Source organism: Carya illinoinensis, chromosome 9 (assembly GCF_018687715.1).
Source record: "Carya illinoinensis cultivar Pawnee chromosome 9, C.illinoinensisPawnee_v1, whole genome shotgun sequence".
NCBI classification, from domain to species: Eukaryota; Viridiplantae; Streptophyta; class Magnoliopsida; order Fagales; family Juglandaceae; genus Carya; species Carya illinoinensis.
Genome location: NC_056760.1, coordinates 8118568 through 8133575, shown reverse-complemented (window position 1 = coordinate 8133575; position 15008 = coordinate 8118568). Strand labels below are relative to the sequence as shown.

At 36.8% G+C, this 15008-nt stretch overlaps 2 protein-coding genes across 2 annotated transcripts; both read left to right on the top strand.

Moving 5' to 3' along the window:
* Positions 1-651: 651 nt before the first annotated feature.
* Positions 652-3946, top strand: LOC122277686 (14 kDa zinc-binding protein). The gene is made up of 6 exons (XM_043087776.1): positions 652-774; positions 919-1017; positions 2099-2185; positions 2683-2830; positions 3338-3455; positions 3552-3946. The coding sequence occupies exons 1-6, from the start codon at positions 743-745 to the stop codon at positions 3617-3619; spliced, it is 552 nt and encodes a 183-aa protein (XP_042943710.1). The 5' UTR covers positions 652-742; the 3' UTR covers positions 3620-3946.
* Positions 3947-11998: 8052 nt separating this feature from the next.
* On the top strand, positions 11999-12685 carry LOC122276041 (probable arabinosyltransferase ARAD1). The gene has a single exon (XM_043085458.1). It carries the CDS (start codon positions 11999-12001, stop codon positions 12683-12685), a length of 687 nt encoding a protein of 228 aa, XP_042941392.1.
* The last annotated feature ends 2323 nt before the right edge of the window (positions 12686-15008 follow it).

Genomic DNA, 15008 nt, shown 5'->3' with positions numbered 1-15008 from the left:
TGATTATATATAAAATTTTTATTATTTTAAAATATATATTATGAAATCAAAATTTTTAATATATAAAATTGACTGTATTAATTTTTTTAATATAAATAATTGCTTTAACTAATTATATGTGCATAAAAAATATATAAAAATGACAATCATATTAATAAAATACGTAAAACATATATAAAAATAACTGTAGGTATTAGATGTTATCATGAAATATATTCTTAAAAGAAAAAAATAGTTGTAAGTGATTCTGTACACTAATATCTATATTTATCCAATGTGACTGATTAAAAAGTCATATTTTAATAGAAATGATATCACTTTAAATTTTAAATATGAAAGTAGTAATATTAATATATAAATTAGTACGTGAATTCGTTTGTATATAATAAAACTCACGGTAAAAGGTAGAAGAGTTTTACAATATACAAACATAGTCGTGTACTAATCTGCGTAACAATACTGATTTATTTATACTTAAAATATAAATTAACACTATTTTTAATAAAATTTACTTTTTAATCAATCACATTGTATTAGTACATAGATTAATACGTAATTATGTTTGTAAATATATTTTTTCAAGGTAGAAACCTAAATAGTCTCAACTCGATCCGGCCCAGTTTAGGCAAATAAAATATGATCGGGTCCATTTATCTAAGCGGGTAAGCGGATCCATGAATAAAATGGGAACTGATTTCCCAAACTTGGATGGTCCATCTCTGTTGTCTCTCCTTCAAACTCCATGGCTGCAATTGCCCCTCTTTCTCTACTTCGGTCCTCCCCCCTTTCTCCCTCTCTCTCTCTCTCTCTCTCTCTCTCTCTCTCTGTCTTTTTGTGCGTGCGTGTGTGTTTGATGTTTCGCTCCTAATGCAAATCAATGTGATGTACGGGTTTGCGTTTGGCTGTTTTGAACCACAGGAACTGTGCAGCATCTACTGCAAGAACTTTTGTGTCGGTGAAACCCGCCTGCATCGTTTCTTCCACTACCCTCTTTCCCCTACCTCATCTCTCTAGAAGGTATTCTTATTCGTTCTCTTTTCATCGTATCTATGTCTGGGTCTTCATTCTTTTCTGCTTGTGCTTTTTGTTGGTACAATTTTAAGAAAATGGGGAGAGAGTGTAATTCTGACACGAAGAAGTGTTATTTTACTTGATTGATGCATGTTCATTTACGCAGTATGCCGAATTTCCGATGATCCATGGTTTCAGCATTCTTTTTGGAGTATGATTGTTCAGGGAATTAGATTTTATTTCGATAGGTAAACAGCTTCAGGGAATTGGAATTTTAGAACATGATAATGCCGATGAAATTATATTTGGAACAGATTTATAATTTTATGTGGGACGAAACTGGATAATGGAACTGAAATTTTGATTCAATTGACTGTCCTTATATTTACCAAGTTAATATAGCTTTTTATGCTTCAAAAAACTCCCATGTGTTAGAACATATACCAGGCCAGCAATATTTTTACCCATTTTATTTTTTACGATATTCCAGTTTCCAATTTCAGTCACGAAGCTATTACAGACAAGTTAGACTTCTTTTATTAAAGAACTGGTTAATTTATCCAGTCAGTATTCTTTTACCATCAAGTTCATTTTACTAATTTGGACATCAATACAAAGGGAAACATTCTCCTCAATGTTTATCCGTCGACAAACCTTAATTTTTCTTACAGAAATTACATTTTGAAAAGATCCCTGAGTTGAGGATGTAGTCTGTAGAGGGGATGGAAAATAGCTACACATTGCTAAAGTTGTGATAGGATGAATAGCTACCCATTGCTCAAGTTATAGTACCTGTAATTATGATGGTGTAATACTCCTTTTATACCTTTAGTGTAATTCTGCTGAAATCAATGGCGTTTTTGGAGAGAAACAGATAGTTATTTCATGTTGGTAGCTCAAAAGCTAGGTCTTCAACTGGTTTTATTAGTACGGATGATAGTTTATTTCACTGCTCTGAAGTTGTGGAGATGACAGGGGGCAATCTTTGCTTGAAGAAATACTACGAATCCATGGTTGTAAATTAAATAACTGGTGAAATCAATTGTGAGTAGACCACTTTTTACTCATTGGGACTTCGGTTTTCTAGATTGCAGTTTCATGCTAGGGCTACAAACAATGAAGAGGCTGCTGCCAGGGCAGCTGCAGTCAATGCCGACAGTGGAGCTCCAACCATGTATCATCACTTGTGACACAGTAACGCTGGTTTGATCTCACATTTTATTCATAGCATGTCACACACACACACACACAAACACAAACACATGAATCTCTAACAATGTACAAATAGATGTACAATTTCTTCCAATTATACCACCATTCATTTAAAATGAAGCAAGTATTGAAAATAGAAATAAAATGGGTATCCAAAAGATTTCACTTCATATGTAAAAGAGTAACAGTATCTACCATCGATAAGATCAAAGACTTGGGAACGAACCAAATTTATGTTTTAGTGAAGTTCTTTAATTTTCCCTAATATCAATAAAATGTACTATATGTTTATTATCAGAAAAATCTTTATACGTGTTTAAGAATTTATTGAGAAGATTCCTATTATTGAATAGAATCTCATGTGTACCATAACATGTTGAGGCAATGCTTGATGATCGTAATTAGTGCAAATATTCAGATGGGTTTTTAAGACTTTTTTTTCCTCTCTCATTCTTTTAGATTTGACAAGATCATAGCTAAGGAAATCCCATCAAGCATTGTTTACGAGGATGAAAAGGTCCTTGCATTTCGAGACATTAATCCAGAGGCTCCAGTTCATGTTTTAATCATTCCAAAGTTTAGGGATGGACTGACACAGCTTGGGAAGGTTTTTTTTTTTTTCTTCTCTTTTTCTTCTATTTCTATATTTTTGAGTGTCAGTAATCCTTGATGCGAATATCTTTCATCTATGAGAATTTAGTCTGCATACCAAAGGATTTTCTTTTCCTTTTTATGGTTGGTTATCTTGACTGAAAGCAGGTAGTCGTAGACTATATCTCTAGATTTCTACTTCTTATACAAAGATAAATGAGATCTATGATTTCATAGCTATTAGATCTTGTTTTAGAATGCAAAATTATCAGACTCTGCCATTTTTTCCTTTTCTTTGATTTTGGTGTTGCCAACACAATATCCACAGACTATTAGCTGCACTCTTGCAATGAGATTTAGCATGGAAATGCTAATGGCCTTCTGGCCAAATGGCACTACCCCTTGTCCTAGGGGAGTCGGGACCATGGGTCCATGGGCGTGGGTTCAAACCCCCAACTACTAGGGCTCTTGTCCCTTAAAGGAAAAAACTGCCTAAATGGTTTGTTGATTTCTGCCTTGTCAGGCTGAAGCAAGGCATGGAGAGATACTGGGTCAGCTTCTCTATGCTGCCAAAATGGTGGCAGAGAAAGAAGGTATCCTTGATGGGTTTCGTGTTGTCATAAACAATGGTCCAGAAGCCTGTAAGCTGCAACCTCATTCTGTATGGTGTCTTTGTGAATGACTCTTTTAAGCTGTTCTGAAATGCATAATTATTTTTATTCTCTCTCTCAACACAGGTCAATCTGTTTATCATCTCCACTTGCATGTCCTTGGTGGGAGACAGATGAAGTGGCCACCTGGTTGAAGATCTTAAAAACTTGCCTGGTAAAACTTAAGAACCCCCCCAAACCCCCACCTTTTTTTTTTCCTTCTTTCCATGGTACGTAGCTGGTACGCTATGTAAAGTTTAATTACTGGGTGAAATATTTGGTACATGATGCGGAGGATTTGTTCCCAAACCTTGGAAGATCTGGCCCTAAAAACTAGAAAAGTTACTAGATAGAGGCTTTTCCTCAAGGACTAGTGAATTGAATGGGAAAAAAAATGGGTCGAGTAGCCAACATAAGTTAAGACATGAGGCTTTGTTTCAGTTGGATAAACTATAGAGTGATATGCCTTTTAAGTTTATATTCATGCTGACTTCCAATCTAAAAGCTGAATTGTTGTCTAGGATGGCGTGCTCCAGGTAGTCATCGCTGGTAAAAACAACTTAAAATGGCTCATAGATTGACTTTGAATCCGTTTGCTATTCATAGTTCTAGGCATTGTGCTTGTGCTAGTACAACCTCTGATCTATGGTCTTTTATCTTCAAATTCAAAGATTTGTGCAGTATATAAGTATGTAGAGCTGGAAAAGTATGAATGAAGGTATGATGCGAAAGTAAAGAAACTTGCATGCTTCAAATTTTAATCGTGTAATGTTATAGACCACGGAATAGTCACGGCCTAAGAATAATTGTTTACAGATGGATTCTTCTTTGGTCTAAACTCCCTTCATTTTGTTAAACAAAGTACCAAAATCTGACTACCAATGTGACGGCTCAAAACATTCTTTGTCCAGCCAGAGGAGCCACTTTCAACCATATAGCCCTTGCCATTTTAATGAAGTTACTTGATCTATCTACTCTAGTCCAAGGTGCTGAAACGAGAAAATAACCACACGTCTCACATAATTTAACCATTTTCAGTAATTGCATGTGACCTAAGCTCAGGACGAAACCATTGCATAAGAGAAAAACAATTGAGAAAGTATAAAAGAGAACATTCAAAATATGCAAACGACGCAATACCCTACGCATGCCAAAATATGCGAATGGCCTTGCAGGGTGCTTTTAAAAAAAGTGGGTCTCCCTTTTTTTTACGCGAACAGTCTATATATGAAATTGGAAAATGATAATTTAATGTCTTATTTTGTGACATTTTCATTCACAATTTATAAATAAAAACCAATTTTTTCAAGAGAAATGCCTTTTTTTTTTTAATTAATTAATTTAAATATAACCAAACATTCATTCATTGAAGTCAAATAGAGCCCTTACAAATATTGTTTTTATCAAGCCAAATAGCTTTTCTTACAAAAGAGGACAGAAATCCCACCATATCTCTACATCATTAACACCCCATGCATGTCTTGCCAACTGTTGCACAGCCATATTTCCCAGTCTATGCACATGCAAGACTTGAACTTGTTGGAAAAGTCCAATCATTCTTCAAATATCTTGAATTAGGAATTCAAAATCTGTTAGAAACTCAGAGAAATTGTTCAAAGCATTAACAAGAATCAAACAATCAGTTTCTAACAATAGTTTTGGAACTCCCCATTGTGCACAAAATTGAAGACCCCTCTTCACTTTGCTACAAGAAATTAATCTCTAAGAATCACACCTACTCCAGCTGATTGATGATAAAAAAAAAAGTAGCTCCATCCACATTTAGCTTCAAGAAATTAATCTGTTGGGGGCGGTTTCCAGGACACAGATTTGGTTTTATCACAATGAGAATCTTAAAAAACTTGCAGCTGTTTATACTCAACCTGTAATTATAGTGCATGATTAACCACTACTCTATTTTGCAAAGTAGTCTGCTCATAGATAAATTTATTTCTTTTGTACCAAAGGCCCTAAGCAATACAAGTCAATCTGATAAACACATCCTCGGTGCCTCTAACCCGAGCCAAATTAGCCAAATCCCAAAAGGATAAATCTGTTTGTACAGGTTCCAGACTTGGTAAAAATTCCAGCCAAGTATTTCTAACTTCTAAGCAGTAGAAAAGAGCATGAGCAGCATCTTCTCGACCTTGAACACATAAAACACAAATATCATTTTCTAACACATGCTTCCTTTCCAAATTATGGTAAGTTGGCAACTTTTCTTGACAAGCTTTTCGTGTGAAAATCTTCATTTTTTTGGTAACTTCAACTGCCATAAACTTTTCTAGAAAACAGTCTCATGTCTTTCTCTTGAATGCTGTCTCACTACTTGAGCTTGCCCCTGCTGTAGCAACCTATAAGCACTCTTGACTGAATAAATATTGTGTCTCCGGTTTGTCCAAAAATCACACAAAATAATTTTAAAGTGGTTCAGCAAATTGCTTACGTCCACTGGAGCCTCTTTTATAGAATTTGTACGAGATTTACAAAACACTCCACAAAATTCTATTTCTCTCTCTCTCACGTCCCTTTTCCTCTCTTCATCCACTGCATTATATCATTAGCAGAGCTCTCCTTTTATAGGAGAGCAATGGGTGGACACACACCCACTCCTCTTGACCAGAAGAGCCTCTGGAGGTAAGTGGGTGGGTGGATGGTTGGTGAGAATTGGGTGGGTGGCTGCAAACCCAAACCCATTTCATACTTGGGGGGTTTATTAAACAATCACCCCATCCACCCAAGTGTGCCATACCAGGATGCTTACAAACTGATTCATTCTTCAAATGAATGCACCACATTCTTTGACATGAGAGACTTCTGCTATCGAATACGCTCCAATGCACCCAAGGGTGCTCAGCAGTGTTCAATACTGATCAAGTCCAAACAGTGTTGGAACTTGATCCCTGTGACGACCTTCGTCAACATATCTGCTGGATTATCTTCAGTGCCAATCTTTTGAAATTTGATGTCATTTTCTTCTAATATTTCACGTACAAAGTGAAATCTGACATCTATATGTTTTGTTCGAGAGTGATATACTTGATTCTTAGCCAAATGAATTGCACTCTGACTGTCACAGTAAATGGTAACCTCTTGCTGTTTAAAGCCCAAATCTGTTACCAAACCTTGTAACCAAATAGCTTTTTTCACGGCTTCTGTTACAGCCATGTATTCAGCCTCAGTTGATGATAGTGCAATTGTTGACTGCAAAGTTGATCGCCAACTAACTGGTCCTCCAGCCATAGTGAACACATAACTAGTTGTCGATCGACGTTTGTCAAGATCACCTGCATAGTCTGAGTCAACATATCCAGTTACTAGACTATCTTCACTCTTCTCGAACCTCAAACCAACATCTACGGTCCTCGCAATATACCGTAGAATCCACTTAGCCGCATGCCAATGAACTTTTCCAGGATTATGCATATAGCGACTAACTAAGCTAACGGCCTGGGAGATATCAGGTCGTGTACACACCATGACATACATTAAGCTTCCAACAACACTTGCATATGGGACATTCCTCATGTAGTCTCGCTCTTCATCGGTTTTAGGAGACTGCAATGCACTGAGCTTGAAATATGGGGCCATAGGAGTACTCACCGGCTTCGTCTTCGAGTCGATGTTGAATCGTTGCAGTATTCTCTTCAGATACTGCTTCTGAGTAAGGTGAACTGTACCTTTCACCCTATCTCTGCTGATCTCCATCCCCAGTATTATTCGTGCTTCTCCCAGATCTTTCATTTCAAACTCATTACTTAACTGTGTTTTTAAGCGATCTATCTCCCCCTTGTTTTTACATGCAATTAACATATCATCTACATATAAAAGCAAATAAATGAAAGATCCATTTGCAAGTTTTCTGAAATATACACAATGATCGTATTGGCAACGAGTGTATTTCAGATCCAATATAAAGCGGTCAAAACGCTTGTACCATTGCCGAGGTGACTGCTTCAACCCATAGAGAGACTTCTTCAGACTGCATACCCAATTTTCTTTGCTAGCTTCTTTGAATCCTTCTGGTTGAGACAGATAAATCTCCTCTTCCAGATCACCATGTAAGAAAGCTGTCTTTACATCAAGCTGTGCTAACTCAAGATCATATTGTGCAACCAAAGCTAACAATATCCGAATGGATGAATGCTTCACAACAGGAGAGAATACTTCACTGTAGTCAATTCCCTCTATCTGAGCGTAGCCCTTGGCTACCAACCTAGTTTTGTATCGCACTCCATTTTTAGCAGCTTGATCATCTTTCTGATTGAAGATCCACTTACAACCAATTGTCTTATTTCCTTTTGGAAGCAGCATAAGCTCCCAAGTCTGGTTCTGGTGAAGAGACTGCATCTCTTCATTCATCGCCTTTGTCCATTCAACTTATTCACTGGACTGTACGGCTTCTATGTAAGTGGTTGGGATCTCACCCCCTTCAGCTGGTAATGCATATGTCACATAGTCTGAATAACGTGTCGGTACACGTTTCTCTCGTCTCGGTCTGTTGGTTGCTATTGACTCAGGTTGACTTGGAGGTACTGTGACTGGATTATCAACCTCATCTTGTCCATGCTTTCCCAACTTCTTTGAAATAAACTTCACACTCTGTGAATCATCTGATATTTCACCATCACTGCTGCCTTCACTGGAATCTTTATGCTTATGTGACTTAAGCATCTCAGATTCGTTGAATGTAACATCTCTACTGATGATTACCTTTTTGGACTCTATACACCAGAGTCTATATCCTTTTACACCCGTACTAAAGCCCAAGAATTTTACTTTCTTGGCTCTAGGATCAAACTTACTTTCTTTAGCATGATAGTAAGCAGGACATCCGAAAATATGTAAAAAATCATAATCAGTAGCATGTTTACCTCTTCACATTTCAATGGGTGTCTTCCCATTATTGGCAGCTGCTGGTAGTCGGTTGATGAGGTGGCAGGCATAGGTCACAGCTTCAGCCCAAAATTGTTTACTGAATCCAGCATTCAGCAACATACATCGCACTTTCTCTAATAAAGTATGATTCATTCGTTCTGCCATACCGTTCTGCTGTGGTGTACCTCGTACCATGAAGTGTCTGACAATTCTCTCTCTCCGGCATACTTCCATGAAGGAGTCTGAAGTGTACTCACCTCCATTATCAGATCTGAGCCGCTTGATCTTCCTGCTGGTCTGAGTTTCAACCATTTTCTTCCAATCAAGGAAGATTTTCAGCACTTCATCTTTATTCTTCATCGTATACACCCACACACGACGAGAATAATCATTAACAAAAGTTACAAACCAATGTTTACCTCCCAAAGATGCATTTTTGGTAGGTCCCCAAACATCGGAATGCACATAGTCAAGAATTCCCTGTGTATTGTGTACTGCGGTTCCAAACTTGATCCGCCTCTGCTTCCCTAATACACAGTGCTCACAGAAAGATAGTTTACCTGTCTTGGCACCTTTAAGTAAGCCTTGCTTCACCAGTGTTTGCAAAACTTTTTCTCCTGCGTGTCCCATACGCATATGCCAAAGACTGGTGGTGTCGGCATCAGTCTCATCTAGCTTCTCACAGCCTGTGAAAACTCTTCCATCAACAGTACTTCCCTGCAAGAAGTACAAGTTTTCTCGCCTCAAACCCTTCATTGCCACCCGAACTCCCATTAGTACTTTGAGAGTTCCGTCTTCAATGATGATTCTGAATCCCTTTGAATCCAGAGATCTCAGTGAGATGAGATTCTTTCGCAAGTTCGGAACATACCGAACTTCTGTCAGAGTCTTGACGCTGCCATCATGCAGCTTTAACAGAATGCTACCTATTCCTTGAGTCTTACAGGCACTATCATTGCCCATAAGTACTGCTCCACCATCAATTTTTGTGAAGTCAGTAAACCAATCCCCATTGGGACACATATGATAGGTACATTCGGAATCCATAATCTATTCATCGGAACGACAAATGGATGATGAACTTGCCAAGGAAAAATCTCATCTCTGTTCACGACATTGGCTGTGTTGGGTTGATTTTGCTGTTGTCCCTTCCGGTTGGGACAATCCTTCCTCCAGTGTCCTTTGTTGTGACAAAAGGAACACTCATCTCTGGCGAGTTTTCTGCCGACTGATGAACCACGTGATGTGGCTCGGGTTTTCGAATGAAAACCTTTCCTCCTTCCAGGATACCTTGACTGTGGTCTCCCCCTTGCTGTTAGCGCTTCACTTGATGTATCTTGGTGTACCTGTTTATCTTTTCTCCGGTACTCATTGCTAATTAAAGAGCTAGATACATATTCAAAACTAATATTTTCCTTCCCATACAATAGAGTAGTAATTAAATGCTCATATGTATCAGGCAATGAATTTAACAGTAGTAAAGCCTTATCTTCATCTTCGATTTTAACATCCAAGTTTAACAAATCAGCAAGAATTTGATTATAATTATTCAGATGTTCAGACATTGAAATACTTTCATGAAATTGGAATCTGAAGAGCTTCTTCGTCAAGTGCAATCGGCTCTCAATGCTTTTTTTCATGAACTTATCTTCTAATTTCTGCCAAAGTACCCTAGCATCTGTCTCTCTCATGACAAAATACTTTTGTTCTTTGGTAAGGCATAATCGGATTGTACTACAAGCTTGAGTATTAAGCTTCTTCCAACCCTGATCAGTCATATCATCTAGCTTTCCTCCCAACGCAATATCCAACTTTTGTTGGATCAACACATCCATGACTTCACACTGCCACATGCCGAAGTTGTTTGCTCTATCGAACTTTTCAACTTCAAACTTGACATTTGACACAGTGGACCGACGTCCCGAGCTACTGGCATGTTCAGAGCTCCTGTCTCTTCCAGATCATTCCATTTGAATTTTAAAAAATTTAGACTCAAAATTTCAAAATTCTAACCGTACAGATGAGTCCGGAACGATCCAAATAGTAGGAAAGCACTATTTGATTGCTGAAATCGGACTCCGAATGGCTTAGCAAGCTGAAAATGGATCTGAAAAACAGACGGTTGTGATCTATCTGGCGCGTGGGATGCAAGCGTTGCATAGTGCGAGTGGGCGCGAGTTGGCGCGTGGTTTACACGCGCTTCAGCACTGTGTGCACGTGGGGAGCGCGTGAGGCGCGTGCCTTTCACGTGCTAAACCTCTGTAGGGCGCGTGGGGGCGTGTGAGGCGCATGTCCGTCACGCGTCTTCAACCTCTGGAGCACATGAGGGCGCGTGTGGCTGAGTCGTCTTCAACCTCCGATGCGCATGGGGGCGCGTGGATGACAGTAGTGCACGCGCGGACCTTCTAGGGGCGCGTGTGGGCTACTCCGACCTCCGTTTTCGATTCCGTTTGCGGCAACGGATTCGTCTCGATGCGAGGAACACCCTGGAGTTGTCAAAAATTAATTTTGAGCAACTTGAATTTTCGGACAGCTCGAACCAGAGCTCTGATACCAATTGTTGTGCCTCCGGTCTGTCCAAAAATCACACAAAACTATTTTAAAGTGGTTCAGCATATTGCTTACGTCCACTGGAGTCTCTTTTATAGAATTTGTACGAGATTTACAAAACACTCCATAAAATTATATTTCTCTCTCTCACGTCCCTCTTCCTCTCTTCACCCACTGCATTATATCATTAGCAGAGCTCTCCTTTTATAGGAGAGCAATAGGGGGACACACACCCACTCCTCTTGACCAAAAGAGCCTCTGAAGGTAAGTGGGTGGGTAGATGGTTGGTGAGAATGGGGTGGGTGGCTGCAAACCCAAACCCATTTAATACTTGGGGGGTTTATTCAATAATAAAACCCACTGATCTTCTCATGAACCCAAAACAGTTTATCATCCATTACTCTAGAAATATTCAGCTTCATTATTTGTGTAACAACATTTGGATTGAATAGAACTCTCAAACCATCCACTTTCCACCATCCAGTGTCCTCATCTATTAAAGATTCCACTTTCAAATCTTCTTCAATCTAACTTCCGGTACATGATGTTCTGGAATAATCCAGGATTAAGAGAAATGTTAGATTTTAAATAAAGTTTATAAAAATAGATTTATAAATCGACATTGATGAATATGGTAAATTTAGTGGGTGCGCCAAATCATCGATTCAAAGTACTATTAATAAAATCAGTTGGCTTTATAATAAAAAATTGTAAGCATTTAGTTTTTTTTTTTTTAAAAAAAAATAAAGAGAAAGTATTGCTTGCCTATGAAATATAAAGAAAAATGTTAAATATAATTATTTTTATAAAAATAAATTTATAAAATAATGTAATTGTATGAGATATTTTAAATTTATTTTATAATAAAACACATCAAAACAAGGAAGAAAACAAAGTGACTCCTCGAACGCTACTAGTTTTTTTTTTTTGGCTACTTATCACTACCAGATAGTAATCGATCCTCCTTAAAATAACAGCCACAGGTCTGCTGAGCCAGCTGGCTCATCCGCTAACACCACACAAGTACTTCACTTCCATCGTTTATGTATTGATTCCGCAGCACTGTCCAAACAAAAATGCTCTACTAGACATGTCCGTACGAGGAGATGAACAGAGCGCGCAAGACTTGGCTGCTGTACCAGACACTGACCGCCGCGCTCTTCTTCGTCTTCTTCTTCTATGCCTTCTTCTGTTCCGTTAATCCATCGGCCTCAAACCTACACTCCACCGGTTTTTTCCCCGCTTCACTGGAAAATACTTCCCAAGAAAGCTCGAATCCCTCCCCAGTGAACGTTTACCTCTACCGTCTCCCGAGAAAATTCACGTATGGCGTCGTCGAGCACTTCTGGAGGGCACGTGGGTTTACCGACTCGGAAAACCGCGGGTACCCGAGTCACCAACATTCCGCGGAGTGGTACTTGTTCCTGGACTTAACGACCCGACACGAACTCTACTGGGCGGGGTCACCGGTCATCCCGGTCTCGCATCCTGAAGAGGCGGAAATGTTTTACGTCCCATTCTTCTCTTCGTTGAGCTCGATCGTGAACAAGAACCAACTCCCCAGCAGTTCAAATTTGATCAAACAGTACGATGACGCGAAGGCTCAGGAGGAGTTGGTGGCTTGGTTGGAAAACCAGGGTCCAGAAGTACTGGACGAGGAACGAGGGGCGGGACCACGTGTTGGTATGGCAGAATCCGCAAGCGCTGAACCGGGTAAGAGACCGTGTCAAGAACGCGGTGTTGCTGGTGTCGTGTTTCGGACGGGTAAGACGCGACCAAGGACGTGGTCGTGATGCGAGCACGTACGAGAATCAGAAAAGGTTGCTCTTAAAGGCTGCAAATGAACAGAGTACAATTCGATATTAATTTATAGAAAAATCTAGTTGAAATAATAATTGTGTACTACTCTATGTATTAATTTAATGTGATTGATTTGATTTTATTAAAAATAATGTTAATTTAAATTTTGAGTATGAATGAATCAGTATTGATATGTAAATTAGTACGCGACTCTGCTTGTATGTAAAAAAACTCTTTATGACTTGACTTAGACTCGATTTATTTAATAAATGAATTCTTGGTGAGTATTAATATTAATTTGAATATTAAATAAGTAAAATTCATATAATCTCGTGAACAATATTTGTATAAATTCGATTCGACTCGTTTTAAACTCATCACAATACTCGTAATATTTATATATATACTCTTATATATACTCTTACATATATTCTTACATATATTCTATTATTGTATATATTTTATGTGTTATAAACTTATATGTATTATTTTTGATACTTTGTATAAGTAATATGTTTTGTTACTTTATATATAATAAGGTGACGAAAGAATAATATTGAGTATAATAATGTATTGAGTTCATAAAAGAATTATTGAGTCAAATGTTTACAAAGAATAAGCAACTTTAATTTGATTACGACACTTTCTTGTATAACTTCATTTTAATTATTTGGTTATATTTAATATTATTGGTAAGAGGCACATGTGCATAGTAAAAAATATAAATATATTATAATAAATATTTACATTTTCATATACTCTTATTAAAATATAATTATTATATAGCATTCACCTAAATAATTATTAAGTATAACAATTTTATTAAATTATTTAAACCACATTACAAATGACCAATTGCAAACAATTTTATTAAGTATTTTTTAAAAATATTATTAATTTATTTCATTTCTAAAAGACACTTTAAGTCTATAAGAAATAATAAAAACGGAAAACATTAAATTTACATTCTCACACTTATGAAAGTAAAATATTAATAATAACATATTATCTTTTAACATTAATATGAAATTATAATATAATTCATTATAAAAAATTTTAATTATACTACCTCACCTATTATTGTTACTTCTCATGTAAAGTCGAATATGTATGTTGCATATTAGGTATTTATTTCTATCAGATTTTTATAAACATTTGGTATTTTTTGAAAAGAGAGAGAGAGAAACTATAGTAAAATTGGTAAACTCAAACATATTTTTAATATAGGTAATGATAAATTTACTATTCTCTTACCATCCTTTTAATATTCTTAATGAATTTGAAATTTTTATTTTTTTAGTGTTTTTTGACATCCTTAATCATTAATTTTTTTTATTTTTTTCAAAAATATACAACTAAAGAGAAAAATATAGTAGGCTTTGGTAGTAAGCCCATTATTATTTTTTTAATATTATTTATTTTTCACCTAAAGAGAAAAATATAGTAGGTTTCAGGGGTAATAACCGACTATATGGTTCGGTTTAGTTGAGAAATCGCAACCGACCAGCTGACCTTGCAAAGGCATAGAAACCGACCGAAACCGACCGTATAAGGGGGTAAAACCAACCAGCCGTACCGCTTGCCGGCTGGTTCATGGTCGGTTGGTCGGTTCTATGCGGTTTGGGCCATTCCTTTTGGGCCTTTTTAAAGCCCAATTCATCCTCTTTTTGGGCTCAATTCAGTAGTTAAGATCATCAACATTTGTGAGCTTTTATTTGCTGAAATTTTAAAATTAAATTTAAATAATCAATTTCATTTTTATTTTAATGTCATTTATACTACTAGTAACTAATAACTAACTACTAATACTACTTATATACTAATTACTACTTAACTAAAAGCAAATAAATAAAAAACTCCACTAAATGTTTAATACACATTACAAACAAAATCAAATTGTCTTAAGAAAATAAGCAACAATTGTTCCAAATATAGAATCCAAATTGTCTTAAAATAAGAGAGAAATCTTCATTCTTCAAGTCTTTAAGATTCCAAATAGATGTCCAATGCAACATTCGACTCTTCAGTCATCAATAGTTGTGATGCACGATGCTCCTAACTCTATATAGAAAAACATCAAATAATCAATATTAATAAATTAGGATAATGAAAAAGAATTTTGAATTAAATTATAAACGTAAATGAATATGTAAATACTAAATTTAATGAGAAAACTATTATCAGATTCTACCACAAACCTTTCAACATTATCTATGGCTTCTCGAATATCAATTGGAGTTGATGGATGTTGCAACCAATTCTGAGTACAAATAAGTGCTTCAACAATTCTCGAAGCCAATGAACTCCAGAAAGGAT